The sequence below is a fragment of the Thermobia domestica genome, chromosome 12 (genome assembly GCF_964235325.1).
Source record: "Thermobia domestica chromosome 12, izTheDome1.hap1.1, whole genome shotgun sequence".
In the NCBI taxonomy this organism is placed as follows: domain Eukaryota; kingdom Metazoa; phylum Arthropoda; class Insecta; order Zygentoma; family Lepismatidae; genus Thermobia; species Thermobia domestica.
In genome coordinates, this window is record NC_137465.1 from 96,051,366 (window position 1) to 96,072,400 (window position 21,035).

Here is a 21,035-nt window from a genome sequence, read left to right on the forward strand (position 1 = left end):
TAGTTGCAACATCGCTGCGAGCTGTCAGAGACTTACTCTTGTTGACTTTCTATAACTGAACTGAAAACAGTTAAATAGATTTCTTGTTTTGATTCGAACCATCTCACTGACGTTTTCATCTTTTAGACTCAATTTAATCTCCTAGAAGGTAGCGCTCAGCATATGCCAACAGCGTTCCCCGATGCCTTACGTAAGGAAGAATGTAATCTGTTCTACAGCCTTCTGGATAAAGAAATGGAGAATGAGGACGGAAGTCGACTACTAGTATCGCATGTGTTCAACTGGAACGAAACAGGGATCCAGCTGATTCACAAACCGGGAAAAGTCTTGGCTGCGAGAGGGAAACGGGCAATACACGCAGTGACAACTGGAGAGAAGGGAGAAGGATGGGCTGCCCCCTGGGTCAGTTGTAGTGGTGTCTGAGTCGTGCTATATGACAGATGCAACCTTTCTACTTTGCTGAAACAATTTCGTGAGCACAAACCTTCTGGTCGGGTGCTGTTAGTGTTGGACGGACACACTACTCATTATAACAACATCTAAGCTATTCAATTTTGCATGGACAATCAGATTTCGTTGTTATGTTTGCCGAATCACACAACTCATTGGTTACAGCCACTGGATAGAGCAATATTTAAGCCTCTCAAACTGTACTGGAACGACCAATGTGCTTCTTTCATTCGCCAGAACAGAGGACGAAAAAAACACTAAACATGTGTTTGGGAATCTGTTTGCTGAAACTTGGGGAAAGGCTTCTAATGTTGGCGCTGCAGTAATGGATTCCGAGCCTGTGGATTACTTCAAGTGAACCCAGACGCTCTGCCAGCTACCGCATTTGATACTGGAACTGAAGCTGAAAATGTATCTACTGGTGGTGAGTACTTCATGATAATAAGTATTGGTAGGATAAAACGTTATTCCCTAGACTCTATTTGCATTTTTGATTTGTATCTAAATCACCACTAGAGTGATCGCCTTCGGTATGCGTGATTGCGGGTTTAAAGCCTCGGATGCTATCCTCAGAAGTATTTGAGATGCCACTTCAAGCAGTAGTCTCCGTCTCATTTAGCCACGGTGCTCATAAGATACGTCAAATTGTAATAAACCAACGACCATCTAATACGTTACGGTATGGCACTCTTGATTGCCTATCCAATATGCATGAAACAATATTTTACACTTCCACCTTTTCGATATTTAGTTTCATATGTTTCACCAATATCGACATTTAGTAAAATCTTGATGTTAGATATAGAGTTTAAGTTATGATATTTATTTCACTCATTGTAATTTGGTAGCAAAAGTTTTTGTTGTGTTAATCTTTGTATTGTCCTTAATATTTACAGACCCAACAAAGTTTTCAATGTAAGGTATTGCTTACGTAGAAATGGAGGTTTCTTCTGTTAGCGTGAAGAATTTTATTCACTGTTTTCTATTAACAACGGAAATATTTATTAAGTAAAGTATCATGGCCAGTCCAATAGAACATTATGCTGCCGGCTCTTCATGTGCTTAGTCGGTGCTTCAGGTATTAACTCTTTTTATTCTTTTATTCTACAGGCTTAGCACAGGTTGAGCATGAACCAACAGCAGAAAGTTTGGTTACTTCACCAGAGTCCACCTCTTCTGCTTCATCTGAACATGAGATGAGACGTTTTGGTGACATATGCCTAGTTCCATCCCGAGACGATGCACGTCGAACATCTCCACGAAATGCACAAGTGCTGACATCTTTAGGTCATCTTGCTTCACTCGTCACGAAGAAGCTCAAGAAACCTGAACGACTTCAAGTAAATAAAGGCTCAAAGTTCGGAGTGCAGACGACACATCAAAATAAACGCTCTGCAGACGGCTCATGTGCAGCCCATTCCAATAGTGCCACAACTGATCCAAACAACTATTGTGGTCTTTGCCGTCGTTATTATTTCGCTCCAAATTCTGTTCGTTTAGGTGACTGGGTTCGGTGTGCACAATGTCTCCAATGGTGCCATGAAAAATTTCTTACACGATCTCCGGAGAACAGTTTGTAATTTACTTGTGGTATGTGTAAACAATGATGTACTGTGCGTTAATCTTCTGACTGTGCACTACGAACAATTTGTCTACTCTTGTCGTGAACACATGGTTCAACAATGCAAGTAAATCATTTCCACGATAAAGATTTCTATATCCCTGTCACAGAACACAATCTGTGTGCTCATGTTAGACTTAGGTATATTCAACAAAACGAAGAAAGTTAAGGATTTCTAGATAACAAACAATACTAGTAACATTATCAAAGCTTTTTGTTTTTATCCTTAATGGTATGCAAATTCGCCAAATTTTTCTTTTCAGAGTGTCCATATACTTTTTTATTTAGTATACATATTCCTTCTCTTATGTACTTATTATATAATTGCACAGATATTTCTCTTTGCTCGAATTTCTTCATGTACGTTCTTATTGATACTCTGAACCGTACATGTGTGCTTATTCCCCGTATATGTGCATCTTTTCCCAATGTTCTGGTAAAATGCACACTTTATATACTTGCCTATGAATCACTATTACTTACTCTATGATACATGTGTCTATCTATGGTGCATATATTATAATAAAGGAAGGATCAAAGTTTATTCTCCGTAATTTGTACCTGGATTCTCCTTTTCTCTTTGCAGCAGTACTAATAAATACCTTAATATGCGTATTTTCCCCCGATTTAATATATATATATATATATATATATATATATATATATATATGTGTGTGTGTGTGTGTGTGTGTGTGTGTGTGTACGGAGAGGTGCAAGACAAACCCCTCATTTTCCGTTTGTGATATTTGATATTACAAGCTCTATCTAAAAAATGAGTATGAATCTCCTACTGATAAGGCTTTGGAGAATTCTTTGATCATATAATTCATTATGCTCATTAATAGAACTGTTTGAATCTTTAATACTTACCATACAGCTTAATACTCCCATCCGTATCTCCTAATGAATTCTTGGAAACACATTTATATGATCCATAATCAGCCGGTCCTATCCGCTTGATTGTTAGCCTCATTTGTACCTTGTATGCAGAGTCTATCAGTTCTGACTCATACTTTTCTCCTAAAATACAGAAAAGAATGGTATTACAAAATGTATTTTCTATTTAAAAATCAAATATTCTTTATATGTACCTTAATTGTAGTGGTTAAATACTAAATTTAAATTTCGTTACCCCATTCACATGGCAACTAGCCCCTGGCACACCTTAGCGAGGACAAAATTTTGCTCCATCTGTTCACCTTGATTAACACCGATTTCTACAAATATTTTTTGCTTCTAAATCGCATGTTCAAAATGTTGATATCTAGAATTATTATTATTATTATTATTATTATTATTATTATTATTATTATTATTATTATTATTATTATTAATGATAATCTCACTTTTTCGAATTGGAAATTGGATATCGGAATATTCTCCAACATATCTTTGTTTACTTTTAATGATAAACTAATATGTTGAACATTTCTAAGAGGCCTATGTGGCAAACTTCAATTTCGTTGGTACAAATTGAACATATTATCATTTCATTCTTCTTCAAATTAGTTTGACGGCCTTTGTCAAAGGGAACTGAAATTTGAGAAATAGCTCAAGCGTGTGAGTATTTACTTTTAATGACTTTAGATACAAATTTTGACGTATAACGTTAGTGACTTGTGATATTTAATGTTCTTTTCTACCTATAATTAATTTATATCTTCATCTTCCCTTTTATGGAACTCAGTTCTTAAAATCTTATGCTATTCCTTTCTTAGTTTATAAAGAACGTGCATTTTAAACTTGGAGTTTCTGGGTACGATTTCGTTGCTGATTGAGTCAACAGATAATTGTATTTTCATATATTTACACATTATATATATCAGGAAGTAAATGAGATGTAGGTACGAAGAGCAAAATTACGTTCTCATAAAAGATTCTATTGTATTTCAGGTTTTACATAAATAATATTTCTTCGTTATGTGCTTTTAAACATTTTCGTCTTTGTTATGCCTAGTATGTTTATTTATGTCCTTAAAATTGTAAGAAAATCTAACTTAACATTTTTGTTACAGGCGTTAAAGTTCATTTGCAATACATGGCTTTTTAGCCTTACAATATCCAGTTCTTGGCTCACGATGTCAAGTGTTCTCCGTGAAGACTGAGCAACGTTTGTGACAAAAATATTTGAATAATTATCGTTGTAATTTAGTACCTTTGATTTTAAATTAGCAGTGTTGTCATTTGATACACTTAAAGTTTCTTGTTCAACATTATAAGAAAAATATAAATACTGAAAAAGCATTGTTTATATATATTAAAAATATTTATAGATTTATCTCTCTCTCTCTCTCTCTCTCTCTCTACTACATATGACAGTTTTGAGCAAAGATAATTGTAGTATGTTTTCTGTATTTAAATTAAACTGAACCACCTTTAGAACAAATGCATAAAATTGATTTATTGAATTGTACAGCGTTGTAAAAATGTGTAAGCACACTAACAGTAGTTCCTCATGAGCATTTCCATTGCTAGAGTATTTTCTATTCTTTAATTGAATGGCTCCGCCGAACAATGTTGCAAGTGACAACAATTCAAGTTTACAGAAATCGGAAAGAAAATTATATGTTGATTATGTATAGGCTTTAAATTTTATTTTCCAATTTCAAACTGTGCATTTATATCAAATGATGTTACATAGAATTGGAACTTCTATTACAGTACCGTTGTTCTATTAAAATAAAATTTAATGTGACAAATTTGTCTCTTGCAACGTTGTTCGGCGGAGCTATTGAATTGTATTGAGGAGCTGTTTCCGTTAAACCACTAGTACTGTGAGAGTTAAGTTTCTTTTATATTAATTATTATAATTAATATAGAGCATAGTTTTCTCTTTAACTGAGAAATATACATCACACACCATACTACAAGTTTGTTCCGTAAAATAACAAGAACTATGAACATTTTTCATTGCATCCATGTTAATTGATGAGAAGTAAACACAATGTATGTATTTGATATTAAACAAGACTGACATGAGTTATTACTCTTATTGCTATTGATCCGTGTTATGGAATATTATCGATCACCATCGACCTACCTACGTGGTAAAAAAACTACTCATGTGGTAGTAATTTCTCCTTCTGCACCTGCTTCTGACATCCTACGTGGAAGTGACTTTTGCAGTGCAATGTCTGAAATTGTATAACTTCTAAATTGTTTACTATATTGGTCGTAGCTCTTCATCTTAAAGAGGATACTTAGGAAATTTGAATTAAAGACAGAAAATTTAAACTAACTTCTGACCGTATGTTCATGTGGCGATTTAGAGTTTAACAACATTTCCTTTTTTTTTTGTTTTCCTTTAATTTTCTCTTTTCTATTTTTTTTTCTTTTTTGTGATTTAAAAGTGATTCCCTTAGCATGTTACTGAGAAAATATTACAATTCATATATTAATTGCATTTTGAATTACTCTTGAAACCAAAACAAGTTCCTCTTTATCTCCATCACACCCTATTACATTTTCCTCATTTCTCGCGAACGGAAAGAGCTTTTCTAAATAAATACATATTTGCTACTTTCCTTTCCCAAAATTCTGTAAATTTGCATTTGACTAGTAATTAATGGAAAGACAAAAAGGACTACTACACACAATTTTATTTGTATTGAAAATTCTCTAAATTGCATACAATTAGAATGTCTTCCTCTATATGAGACTTTAAAAACAAAATTTGATAATTCAGCATAGTATTGTAACAAGATTCGAGTCTCCTGAGTAGCCACATAGATGTGTATATGTTCTTTGTTAACTCGTAATATCTTGTTTGTTTACCTCAATAAGGGCAATTGTGATTGGAATTTCATATAACTTGTAGGTACCGTTTCACACATCTTCTCTGATTAAAAGTGGTATTGCACTACAAACAATCGTATAATATTAATGCTATTAGTTGGTGTTATGAATTTATATAAGTGAATTTCTACGCAGCCAAATTCTTAAAGTGTTGGATGCGCGTAATGACGAGTTAAATTTTCGAATTTACAATTTACGAAAAAAACATGCGTTTCGTATTTATAACTAATATAATGTTTGAAGAGGGAGGCCACCTCAATTTGGAAGTATTGAAGTACAGGTCAAGAAAGTGAGAAGCATAGTCGGGAGATATTCTCTAACAGATATGATTAAAATTCTCCTTGGCTAAAGAAGATGTTATAAAAATGCAAATGAAATAACCAAAAGAAGTCAAACCCTTTAATAATCTCTCTCTATTTTATAAATTAGAACGAACAGTAGCATACCAAATATAAGTATGTTTGTGTTAAAGATCTACGAATATGCTCTATGCAGTTAATGAAAACATACCAAGAATTATTTCCACATTTTCATATATAAAAGCGGATATTACAAATACTACTGAAACTAATTATACATTTATATTTTATAAACTAAACATACTTCAGAAAATACTATTTTTAATAATAAACACATTGTTGATTATATCTTTCATTAGTTTCCTCTTTCTTTTAATACAACGCTTAATATGAAATGCATTATTGCAGTTAATTAAACGTAACACTTATGGATGCTCATTGTCCTCCAGACATTACAATGTAGAAGAAAAACGAAAATAATATAGGAAAAAAGGAACATTCATCGACGGTTTCAATAATAGCAGTATGTAAACTGGTACACCATGTTTTGCTCTCTACTCTAACCACAACAAAGACCATAGAATTTTCAATATCTTTGTGTAGTAGTGCCTAACGAGGCTTTTAGAACGTACTGGTAACAGACAAGTGGCTTTGATCTTGTCCTGTGAAAGAAATAGCTATTAAACACACGTTAGTGACCAGTTACATTAACTTCCGCTTACGCAAGTGCTTTGGTAGAGCTCTCTTTATCATCTACCGCTTTCGTTTTCGTTGTTAGTCCCTTTCGTCATTAATCCTGTGTATAAAAAATCACTCTCTGAATCATTTTGACGAAGCAGATAATTCTCTGTACACAAAGTACTGCAGGAAAGAAAAATATACTTCTAAACATTTATTTTTTCATAAGTATAATATCCATACAGATAATTCAAAATCAAAGCTGGATCAAACATGAACTAGATGAATGCAGGAAATCAGATGCCTAATAGTAAAGTCGAACTATGCATATAAGTACCTAGGTAGAGTATCTAGAGTAGAGTCTGTATTCTCAATAAATAGGGCATTTGCTACTGAAAATAGAAATTACAAAAAGATCATGGTGAAAAAGGCGTTTCTAGAAGTATTGCATTTCAGCGGAAGCTAATGCTTCGATTTAAAACTTTTAAATCGTAGATCAGCAGAAAATCAGCTTTTCTTGTTCTTTCTTGTCTGCGAGAATAAAATGTTTCGCCTATGATCAACTTAAATTCTCTCAATTATTAATGATCAATAATAGGAACCGGCAATTTATAGATTCTGCTTTTGAACAGATTTTTTTAATAACCTGCGTCGAACTTTTTAATAATTAACTAGAAAGAACTCCATCATATAAAGTGAAAGTACAGTTTAAGAAGAACTTTATCTATAATGTTATATTTAATTTTATTATAGAGGTTAATAGCGTCATCATAAAGCAGCGACTAAGAAAATGGTACATTTCATATACAAGCTCATTATACAAAATGCTATTTTCTTCTGTAGAAGACTCTGAATGGTCGCGTTAACAACAATCAAGGTGCTAAGATTACAAATATACTTTTACATTGACTTTTGAACTGTGGATAGAAAATTATCTTAACACCAATAAGGAGAACTAATGAAAATAATAATTATAATTATAGAGATAGTTCAATTAGAAGAGGGAATTCAAAAGAAAAACAAAATGCACTTTGTATTTGGTTAGTTTGAGTCCGTAATCTGCTTATCTTGGGAAATCGTTTCGTGTTCAGTACTTACCACGTCGTTGAAACGTGCGTACTTATCACTAATAAGATTAAATATGTTCAGATTAAACCACGTTACGCAAAGATCTAATGTGTTATTCTCACCACTCAAAACTGAAGGGAGACCACAATTACGTGGAGTACGTGGAGTGCAAGTACAACAAAGCATACAGAAGTAGCCGATATATTAAACTCGTTACTAACTTATGCATTAGCATATTCCCAGGAAAGTCCGGACAGAATCGGCTAACGTTTGCATACGGTCACTAAGCCGCATGGCAATCTATCCATATTACATAGTACCGATAATAAAACAAAATGCCTATAATGACTAATATTACTTATAAGGACACACAGAAACTAAAAATGAAGAAAACACATTTTGGCAACTGGGGATATGGGTGGCATGTAACCTGTTAAACACTTTACCTTAGAAACTACTGTTGCGAGACCATGTCCTGATGAAAAATACTTATAAGTATTTATGCAAGCTGGAATACGCATATACAGAAACAATTTTCATATGAAATCTGAGGCCAATTGGGAAATCCTGAAAATTAGATGTGGATTCATGGATGAATTATTTTTCGCAAACAGTTTATTATGATCTTCTGATAGAAAAAATTACGTATATTAGTGTAATTTTAGTATAAGTATAAATCGTAAAACTAGTACTAAACGTATTTTGTTTAGGCCCCTCTATAACTAATAAAAGTTTAATGAAATGTGGGGTCAATCCTAGTAGTGTATAGTGTCTCTAAATATCAAGCTCTAAAAGTGAAATTATTCCTGACTTTTTTTGTCATTTCGTTTTCACCTAACTTCCTGAAAACGAACTCATCCTGTTTTTCATGAAGAGGCCATTTTCTACGTGTGTCACACATCCCAAAGTGGGGTTCTATAAAAAAGAATGTTTCAGATTTAGATTGTTTTTATTGAGGATTAAGGAATACAGGGAGTTAACTTTTTCCTTCTTTTTTTTAGAAAGAAAAAATAGAGAGCAAGTGGGGATAATCCAGAACTATCAGATCTTCTACTGTTTCTACAACAAAGCACATAGTAGCACATTCTCACGGCATTGTTACTGTTGCAGTTGCTGGAAGTCGTTTACTCTTCTTACCCCTACCTCTACTCCTCGCTTAAAATATTTTCTTCTTGTGATGAATCGAAGTTTCTGGAACAGTAGTGGATCTCTATCACACTTCCGATTCCAGTTCATGGTTTTCTTAAGTTGCAGTGTTTAGAAACGAAATGTAACGAAAGAATGTTTGTGTTACCCCTGATGAGTAAATACTTGATGTATTCGTCAGAATATACAAAAGTAAAGTAGTTGCTATTAAGAACTACAAAACATTTTGCTACGGACACATTGGCAGTCAGAAAGACGCCAATGAGAAATAATTAATTTGAATAACAGAAGAAGTACAGGATCTGAGAAAATTCCTGAGAGTTACTTGAGACACTTAGAATATAGTAGTTTTATATAAATACAAACCGTCTTACTTTGGTTAAAATAAAACAACGTTTAAAGATTATATAAAGGCAACATTTATCGTATTTTGAAAGATAATAACACTAAGAAATAGTACCTAGCTAAAAGGAAATGATTTGTTGTTCTTGATCCGTATCTTGAAAGTTAGTGTATCTTTTCATCACTGAGTTTATGAGACATGTACAGTACCTACAATTTAAAGTGAAATCTGACCCACCGTAATAGTCTAGTGGCTGGAATGTATGCCTTTGGTCCACGTGGTCACAGACTCGAAATAACTTCGCAATAATTCACTCTCATTAATCATCATCTTCTTTAGCCTAGAGGACATAACAGTGGAACATTAACACTTTGGCCTCCATCCCTAATTTTGAAATTTTGCCATTCACGCCAGACATGTTAAAATAAAAATAAATAAAACGTGTAGCGTATAAAAGTTCTCAGCTTAAAAGGTATCTATAGTTTTTTTCTCCGGGCCATGCATGATGCAGTCATGCTCCACGCCAGGCCGATCAACCTGAACTTAAAATAAGCCTACAAATATGACCACCGGTCTAATACATGTGTCCAAATTAAACTTTCAATTATAATTCTTCAAACGCCGGTCACATATGATAGACGCGGCTTAAGTGGAAAGCTCTATTCCGGTCCCAGATGACCCCCATGGCAGACAGTGTTTGAACTACCATAATGCGTCCAAATTCCAATGGATTGCCACAAGGATTCGAACCCGTGACTCGGTGCAAATTCTTTTTGTTGTTGTAAATATTCTTATTACTATAGAACTAGGTTTTGATGATACCTGCTTTTAAGATCTGCTCAGCTTTGAAATAATGAGAAAAAGGCTAAAAAAATAATTTAATGTAACATTGCAACACGGATTTTGTTAACGCTTTAACAATACTTTGTTTGTGCTAATACTTTGTGTTGTTCTTGTTCATATTACAACAAAACTAGACACTTTGATGACGCCTGCTTCTAAGATCTGCCCACCTTTGAAATAATGTGAAAAAGGCTAAAAAATAATTTAATGCAACATTGCAACACGGATTTTGTTAACGCTTTAACAATACTTGATGTCAATACACGTGAAAGCATGATATAGTCCTGAGGAGACCAAAAGATCCTCTAGACAGTTCGACAGCGTATGAGAAATGGGTTTTAAACTGAAAATTTTATATTGTTTAAGTATAAAGATAACGAAGACCAAGTTATATCGCTTTTGGTGGAGGTTTGTGTTCAATTGGCCAACACAGCGTGAATTGAATGCGAATGGAGATAAGGCGAAGGTCTGTTGTTGGTGTGGGTATATCCATTATAATACCTGGTTATGGCAGTTCAGTTGCACCACAAAACTTGCGTAACGACAGAGTGATCATGGTACTTCCATAGACCGTTATAAGAGCGTGTATACTCTACGAGTTCAAACTGGGATCAAACGCCGATGCAGCGTGACGGGAGATATACCAGGTCCTTGGTGAGGTTGTCGAGACTATGCGGACAGTGCAACGGTGGTTTAGTAAGTTTCAGGACGGCGACGAAACACTCTAAGACGCACCACGTGCCGAAAGGCCAACACATGCAAAAAATGTAGATCTTCAGACTGCGATTGAAGTGAACAGTGGCCAGACATGTGAGGAGCTGGGACTACAATTCAGTGTAAGTGGATAAACTATTCGGCAGCACCTCCATTAACTTGGAAAGTACAACAAGTTGGGTCGATGTTTCCCACACGACTTGACTCCAGGCCAGAAGGCAACGCGAGCACACACCTATGTTTTTAATTGTGTTATACGGTGTAGAACCATTTGCAGCGCGAGTCTATGTCCACTATGACTCACGAAGGCGCAAAACGAAGTGGTCATTTTCCTGTTGGTTTCCAAGGATATATTAATAGTATTCTGATGGACTGCAGGATATCCCCGTATTGTTTGGTTGAGTTGCGCAAATTTAACGTAGGAATTCGGGTATTTTATTTTGGCATCTATAAAACATACTGGCTGTATACCTTCCTAATATCATTCAATCGAAATTTATCGTTTTAAACGAAATGAAATCTTTGAGTTTTACGTCCACGATTATGCCAGCTAGACTAAAGGAGATGGTTATGATGAGAAATGAATGAAATGGTGGAATGAAGTAAGTGATGGAAAATGAGAATCCCGAGGAAACCAACGCACACGGTGTTTGTCCACCACAAAGTTCACTTAGCGTGAGCTGGGATCGAACCAAGGACCCCTTGCACCAGAGGTGAACGCTCTACCACTGAGCGACCTTATACGAGTAGGCAAATACTTCATATCAAATATATCTGTGCATTCATCTATTTTTATCCCTGAGAGCGTAGGAAGCCAAAACACGCTCTCGAAAATCTACTTCAGCGTAACTATTTAAATTCAGTCGCAGAGAAGTCTAAACAGTTTGAAATACTGTATTAATGAAAGTCAGAGTTAAATGAAGGTAATGTGAGTCAATATATATACAATGGAAGGTTGGTTCCGAAAATTCTGTCATGGCTTAACCATGGAGGTAAGAATGATCACTAACATTGTTCGGTTGTTAAAGACTACTGAAACTAATCTCCGGAACAGATCTACAGAAAACAACACAAGAGACTGCAGAGAAGCTAAACATTGATCATTCAACAATTGTATGACACTAACAAGTTGATTTATTTACCCTTTGTTCGTTCATATTTGAACCAACGTTTTCGAAAAGATTAATCATCTACACAGATGTGCAAAACTAAAACAATGCTAAGCTGTTTCGGTTTAGTTAACTGATTCGTATGTGTTGGGTACGCCGAATCTAGGAGTGGTAACCATTTTGTCCTGGGACGTCCGGGTTTCGAACAAACGGGTGGTCATTGTTGAACAAAAATATGAACACAAATATGCGATTTACAGAAACACCATTAACAGCATAACACAAATTGATGTACAGAAACACGCACACACGTGAAGACAAAAAAGTAACACCACCCTCAATCAGATTGCTTGTGAAATCTTCTCTTATTATTGGTCAAACTTCGTTTGGAGCTTCTCCTTTTCAGGTGGCTGCCGGAAGATCCCTAAACAACATCCAACAGTAGTCTGCCATCATCACAACACTCCATTTCTCCAGATATCGTCGTTCCATTTCTTTGATATCTTGATGGAAACGCTCCCCCTGCTCTTCACTCAGTGTTCCCACATTGTCAGGAAAGTAGTCAAGGTGGGAGTTGAGAAAATGGACTTTAAAGCTCATGCAGTAACCAAGCTTCTGGAATGCGTGCAACATTTCCCCGCCATTTTCTTGTACTGTGGATCCTTTCGGTTTCCCAAAAACGTTTTGATGACCACAGTAAAGGCAACCCGAGCCTCTTTTTGAGTTGGAGTCATTGAACTGGTGTATCTTTGTTGGATATGAGTTTATAACCCGCGTACTTGTAGTACTTGACCAACAGTGTAGTCAGAACTACTTACTAACATATAACAAATTTAAGATGTAATCTTCCTAAATTCGTTTTATGAATAGATTTATTGCTTTTGGTTTTCCTTTGTAATCTCTACTCTCATTCATAACACATTACGATATGTGTCAGTGATCCCATCCGGACCAATATGCATGTGTTTTCATGTGTCGGGGAGCACAAATACATTTAATCTTCCATGTTCATTTTTATTTTCGTGTGATGCATTTGCAATTTAGCGATTTCTAGCTACCTGTTTGACCATGTTATATTTCGATTGTGCGAAAACTTGACATCCCTGGAAGAAATGACTCATTTTCGACTTCAGTGCACACACAAGCGTAAAAATCAGCTAAACGTATGCAAACAGGTTTTTGGTTGCAAATCTGAGATATTTGTCTCTTCCAGTTAATAACAGATGGAAGAAGTAAAGGTTTCATACAACAGGCAGAATAATGCTTTCAAGGTGTTTATTCTTTAATTTTTAGCAGATTTTGAACTGTAATAACAAATATTTCCCGAGTTTGTACGATGTTACGGACGTGTTCAAATTATTAGACTCACTCTCGAAAAATGCCAAGTTGATGTAGGAGTCCTAATTTCAGAGTTCTAGAACATTTAATTTAATGGTTAAACCACCAATAAAGGATCCTTCGTTTGTTTACACTACAGTTGAAGTGATGATATCACTGTTGAACTGCAAATGACATTAATGTGGAGAGAAATAGTGAAAGTGGTGTTTCAATTGTAGATAGCTATTGTGGTTCCTATCAACAAGTTACAGTCTGAAGTGTTGTGGTTACTGTTGTAAGAAGTTACAACGTTCAGTAGTTCGAATGGATCAGTTTAAAATGATCACAATGTGTTTCGTGAATCAATCTTTTATTCTGTGAAGTCCTGTAATCGCAGCATAATCGGAAAAGCAAAAGAACCTTTCTCCGCGTAAAGTGTAAGTTAGTAAAATACTCCTAGTGGAAGGAAGATATACATGGCGACACATTGCTAGTAGAGTTGGGATAGAACAAAAATCTGTGAGTAGAATCTCTGTTGGAATGAACAAGAGCCACAATAGTGTTGGGAAGTGTGGACGAAAACCAAAGCTATAGCTAAGAGGTATCAGGAAACTATAAAGATTGACTCTGGCAAACCGAAGTGCAACTTCTATGAGACTTAAGCATAAAAATGGCTAAGTTTGGCGCAGACATTTTGCCTGAAAGCGTTCGAAGGATTTTTTTTTTTTTTGCCGTGGGAATAAAAGCACACGGTCAAGAAAGAAAACAGAAATTAGAGTCTACTTCAACCATGGCAAAGAAGCGCTTCGAATGGGCACGAGACCTAGAATATTGGACTGCTGTCGATTGGAGAATAGTGTGTTTCAGTGATGAATCAGTGTCTTCAATTTGGAGGAATTCAAGTTAGAATGTCTTTAATAAACCGTAAAGCATCCTACTTTAGTCATGACCTGGAGTGTGATCTCTGTCCTCGGTTCTGGAAGACTGTATATAGTGGAGGGGACAATGAAGCACGACCAACACCTGCAAGTTCTTCAAGAAGAACTGCTTTCTCAGACTGCAGTCTGGTTTGATTATATACAACTCATCTTTATGCATGGTGAAGCCCCATGCCATCGTGCCAAAGCTGAGACAAAATTCTTCCAGAACAACGAAATTAGTGTTCATCCATGGCCGGACACTAATCCTGATATGAACCGATTGAAAACGTTTGTACCTTCATCAAGGTAAAGCTAAAGAAGAAGCACATTAAAATCAAACATCAATTGATCGAGGAGATCAACAATCTGTGGTATCATGATGCTGAATTGAAGGCAAAATGTGCTAAACTCGTACATAGGATGCCACAAAGGATAGAAGAGTTAATAAAGACTAAAGGATTTCATACGAAATATTAATCTTTGAGTGTGAGGCAATTTTCTTGTTAGTATTCCAAGACATGTACGCATTTATTTTATTGATATTGAAAAGCATATGTCACACCCACTAGAAACTAGGATAGAGTTACAAGGTAGTAATTTGGACTAACTTCGAACGTATTTTCTCACGTAATACTGTAAGAACAGTAAAATATTCAGAAACTGAATGTTGAGTCTAATAATTTGAACACGTCTGTATATTTTACAGTATACAATGTTATATTTCATTATTTTCTTCTTCTTTGTTATTTGTAATCAGAAATACATATTTTTAATGTGTTCATCTTTTTCTAAGGCGGAATTCCTTTAAAATAAAATAAGTTCTTTACATTCTAGCATAACACGAATTGAATTAAACTTATTATTATTTGGTTACTCTAAAACTTCGACATAAGTTTTCGGTACCTAAAAGTAGTTATACGTACACTATATGTTATATAACACTAATATTCAAACGACTTGACCAATCATAGTACAGATTTCAGTATCATAAAGAGAATTATGTTCTTTCAGCTTTAAGGAAAACACAATTGAAGTTAGTTGACTCATTATGTCCTTATCAAAGTAATATTATGAGGATGTATCTAATTGGCTAGTGATTGAGAGGGTCTAAAGTAATAGAATGATCTAAAATGTAATATTTCGTTGCTTGCTCGAGAAATGTGGAGGTTAAGCCGTTATTATGTACTTTCAAGGACTGTAACAGAAATTACTTCGCTGTAGTTCTAGATGATTTGGGAAAGCACATTATTATCATGAATAAGACATATCTTATTATTATTATTATTATTATTATTATTATTATTATTATTATTATTATTATTATTATTATTATTATTATTATTATTATTATTATTGTACAAACAGAACTTTTGTTTCGAAACCTTTACAAAACTGATTTTTAAATCAAAGGTACTATGATACTTAAGCATAGATTTAGGCTTAAAATGACATATTTCCAACAGACACCATAATTATATTATTAAAATATATTTCGACAACGATATGATTTGTGTAATACATAATATAAAATGGCAACAAATAAATTCACACACACGGTTAAGACCACGGATGCAGATCTCGAGAGGATGAGGAGGATATGTCTCATTCAATCTTGGAATTGGGAGAATTCAACCCCCTCCCCCAATAGTCCGATTTGAAATGTGATTTTCATCTACATTGTGGATGAGATCGTTGTGGATGCCTAAGTAGAAATATACCAATTATAAATATGCTTTTATTCAGATTTCAGAATGTGTTCACAGCACTGATTTGTAATACTGACATGTACCACTATTTCATCTACATTAACTGATCCGTAATGTAAGTCTCATCTCTCTCCCCTCCAGAATAAGTCTTGAGTATTCCCGCCTCCCAATGTTGAAGTTCCACAGCATTGTTTTTTTAACTTCATAAATATTTTGAACATGGCTTTAAAAATTATAAGAACGGTCTTATTTATTCGCCAATGTTGAAGACAGATTTGCGCCGCTGGCTAAGACAGACAAAAGAAAGTATAAAATGTAGGCTTATTAGCTTAATATTTTACGAAGCTGTCTTTTGCTCTACCAAGAGTTCAAAAATTCCCATACAAATAGCAAACAATGTCGACATGGTGTCAATTCAAACTGTTGTCTTTGACCATATTTGTTTTCAGCCTAGGTTAAGAATTACGAATTAGTAAAGAAAAAGAATGTGCAAACTTATTAGAGTTAAATTCAGTGAACAAATATACATTTATAATAGAAATAATCTTAAGAAAATAACCTTCGTATCTCCTGAAAAATAAGTTTCGCTTTTTCCAATATTGCTTTGTGTACCTGCTGTAAAGATGTCTGGTATTACAAAGGCTGTTTGTAGATAAATCACCGTGACCGTGATGTCACTGATATCCCTACGTTCCTCGAAAGCAGTATCAGGAGGAATAAGAAACAGGGACAGAAAATGGAACAGATTTATCCTAGGTCGCGCAAGGTTTATCCAACCGAAAAGTGTCCACTCTTTTAAGCTTCCTCCTTCTACTAATGGATAAACAATCCACCAACCAGGCAATTTAGAACATCTCGACCTTTGCATTCTTCCTTCCTTCTCTTCAGTTCCCCTAGTCACCACTAAACTAAGAAGAAAAAAGACCGCAACAATAAAAGAGGAAGAGAGGGAAGAAGCAAAAGCTGCATTTTGTGTACGTCTGTAGGGAAGAACCAGAAGAAATGATTCTTCCTTTTCTAAAAGGAAGCTAATGGCCAAATAAAATAGTCTTTTAACATGAAATATTAAAAAGTAAATCCAGATTTATTATCTCTGGTGTGGAATAGCGCTGTAACAGAAAAGAACTTTTAACAGTATGAAGAAAAAAGGTTATAAATACGCTACGCGAAAACAGTGTTGAGGATGTTATCTGTAAAATAACAGCAGGGAAAGACGGACAAAAATGGAGTAGCCTGGAAGGAGATAATAAAAACAAACCAACAAAAATATTTAAATTTTGGTTCATTAGCATATCTGTCTTTAACGCCTAATTGTAATTTGTCAGACGCATATACCTTGACGCCTCAGGTGAAAAGTTGTGTCAAGGATTGGTCATCATTTAAGTTACCATTACCACCTTCAAATCGGAAAAGTTATTTTAATTTTGTCCGTTTGACATGTGTTACTGTTAGAATAATCTAAACTCATTAAGTAAGCGTAAATAAACTAAATAATACATAATGCTAAAATTAATCGGGTCTAGTTCAACTTACTGCCAATTTTTATAATAGCACATTGAGGGCCCGAGATTTAGATTCTTTTAAGAACCCTATGGATATTTAATTTTGTGGATTGGAATTAAGTTTTTTTTTTTTTTTTTTTTTTTTTTACAAAATAAGTACAAACAAAATGACCACAATCGCTTTTGAAAAATGAAAGAAAAAGTATTCAGTGAGAAACACATTCTAATATTCAATTATTTTAGAGCAAGGGTTACAACTCTCCCCCCTCCCCCGCTTGGGGAATTTTCCACACTTTACAAGTAGTGTTACTTAGGAACGTTAGTATCAAAAAATAGTTATTGGTCAACATGTGAGTGCAACACCTGGATCTTGTAGCTATTAACTTTGTAAACTTCGTAGCACTCGTGTATTTTTACAGACAACGATGGGATATTTTTAAATGCCCGTATATCACAGTGTTTGTGCTGCACTGGAACAAGTTATACGTCGATCGATTTGTAAGAGTATAGGATATGAGTTTACGCAATGAACGTGTATAAAAAATATAATTAAAGGATATTTAAGAAAATTTCCCTAAAAAGTGTCGCGTCTCGCGATTCTTTTACTTACTACGCATAGTGCGTGTATTCTTATTGCATATGTACACAGATAATCACATTTAATATAATATTTGGTAATATTATGTAATTTTTCAATTGCTGTAATACTAAACAATCTATTATATTCTTTGTAGGCTAATTATAGTAGCACATTACCCTTGGAATCCACATCATCTCAATAATTGTGAAGAAGAATTGCAAACAAAATGAAGCCAATCAGACAGACGACAATTGCAACGAGAAAAGGGATTGCTGTTGTGAAAAAGAGAAAAATCTGTAATATACTACCCATAAAACAAGCCTTACATGAGTTTAAGAAATTTCGCCGACAAAAGCTTCCATAAAGTCTTAGTCAAAGTTTAGGTTTCTTGAACCATAAAACCGTAGTTGAGATTAAAAAAAAATGCAACAAGACAGTGGCACTGCAAAACTGCACCTCTTAACATCAATTTGCATCCCAATTCCTGCAGAATACGCCACAAACGAACACGGTCTATCGCTGCGACTACCAAAGTATTACAGAATTACTACGATTGCTACGTCAATTTGCTGAATCATACGGGACGAAAAATTGTACACTCTTGGTCGGTATTTGGCTTTATTTGATTCGTACTGCTGCACGACAATGTGCAGACATTCTGTCTAACGAGGAGATGAGCGTATTTTGCCAGAAGCCGCGAGAATAGAGTTGACGAAGAAAGGGAACGGATGGGTTATGGGAATCGCTAGTGGTATGTGTCATTAGAATTGCTGAACGTGATATTAAAGGAACAGCTATTCGAAAAGAAGATGAATCGTTACTGTTACAGATTTGAGATATGGATCTCATAGCCGCCGAAACTTGTGCCGTAAAGACTATACTAGAAGTCACTAGACGCAAATCTAGTGAAAAATTAACACTCAACAAATGATTCACATTAGAAAGCTTTATGCAGATTTGTGCGCAGGTCTATTGGGCATAATTAAGGAGTACAATGTAGAAATGTCAAGTACTATCCGGGAGAAATAGCTGATGTATGTTCAAGAAGAAGACACAGGCAATGTTAATCGAGAATGCAAAATGTGTAAACGGAAGGGGAAGTTACTGAAGCCTTTCTCATGTTAATTACAATTTATTATTTTACCGGTTTGTTATTCCTTATGCAAGAAACATGCCTAAAGATAAATTCGTTGAAGATGGACTCTGCGCATGCATGTCAGAAATTTCGAAAAATTTTGAAAGTGTTACAGATTGTAGATACTGTCTAGACGTAAACGTGCAATTTGTTTCAAAACCATCGATGCGTATTTTCTTTATTTATTTTCTGTGTTGAAACTTTCAAAAAAAAAATTGTAGAAAAAAATTTGGGGGCGACACGTTGCTGATTTTTTGGTTAAGAAACTTGTTATACCCTTAGGTACAACATATATTTTTGGGGAAGCATGAAAGGCATGGAAACATTGTCAAAAAGAAGTAAAACTGGAAACAAATGTGTTTTAGCACAGTTCTCTCCCAGTTTTCTTTTCTTCAAACAATCCTATGCCAGAGTTCACAATTTTCCTTTCTCTTGCGTCCCTTCCGATTCTGTCGTTCTTCGGATGTGTTCACTGGCCACACACACAGTGGCGCTCTCTATCAGTAGCGCTATCTACCGGGAGCTGTGTAACTGTTGTGCAAGAGTCGGTTGCAGTGCAAGCAGTGTTACGGAGATATATTTGTTTTTTCTATTCCGAAAAGTACAATAAAACTATATTAAGAAAACAGTTTTTATGTAAGGCAAAATAAAAGACAAAATATCTACGATACAATAAAATATAAATACATATTTGATCAACTGAATGCCGGAGAACACAGAAAACAAACAAAAAATACTTTGCTAGTTTTACACTTTAAAGAAGTTAAATTGCCGAATCCATAATTGAATCAGTCATTTCGAAAAGGTCATATATCCACCAAAATAAATTGTTGAGAAGAAAGAAAAAAAAATAGGATTGCAAACTAGACGTGTACAATGATATTGATGATATTGAGGCATATATGTAACATAATATGACCATACAAATCGTCTTTTCAAAGGGGATGCGCGTTTTTACGCGTACGTCTCAAATTTGCACTAAAATGGAAATGTGGTGCGGATGGATATATGGTCTTTTCGCATTGACTGATTCAATTATACCATTGGAAATAATAGGCGTAATATTTCCAATAGACTAGTGTTTTTGTTCTTTCTTCTTTCTAGCAAAATAAACATGAATTTTACCACCTAAAGCAGATTTACAAGTAAGTTTGGGAGCTTATTAGTTACTTTCTCTTTCTAACACATTTTTAAATTGTCAATTTCACCAATGTATGCTTAACGGTTGGTATATTACCAATTCTATGAAGAGATAAAATACAGAGTTGTCCCATTGTAAGTAGTACATCAGAAAGACGGAGAATTTGCTTCACTGATGTGTTGATTCTATGCACGTAAGTGCTTTGTAAAAATGAGTGATTAGCAATAAATTATTTTAATAAATAGAAAAAAATTAAAAGATTACAATTTAGTTCTGAATGTTTCATAATAAATATATGAAACATAATGTTTATAAACGAATTTTCCTTCATATTTTTCACGCATTGTAAGCTTTGGTTCTTTGGTTTTAAGATATCGATAAGGGTCTATGGGAGTAGAATTACATCTCAATATGAGATTTGAACCACATAAGCTAGAGGCACGATTGATTACCGTTTAGCTACAATAGAACTCAGGACTTGTAAGAAACCTCATATTTCAGCTTAATGGTTTCACAATCTCTAATATTTACAGATGAAATATATGTTGAATTAAATAGATATTACAGACGTCTGGGGTATTAGAGGTAGATGATGTTGGTGAAAATCAGAGAGGGATATACACAGTTAAGAATGATGTAAAAATAATTTACTTTCAACAAAGGCCAAT

General features: G+C 34.6%; 1 protein-coding gene across 1 annotated transcript in view; it reads right to left on the minus strand.

Moving 5' to 3' along the window:
* Nucleotides 1–21,035, minus strand: part of LOC145666044 (lachesin-like) — a 589,881-nt gene that overhangs the window by 77,032 nt on the left and 491,814 nt on the right. Inside the window, exon 7 of the mRNA XM_081733143.1 lies at nt 2,942–3,091. Within this exon, the coding sequence (XP_081589269.1) occupies nt 2,942–3,091 (150 nt within the window). The remainder of the gene's footprint in view (nt 1–2,941; nt 3,092–21,035) is intronic.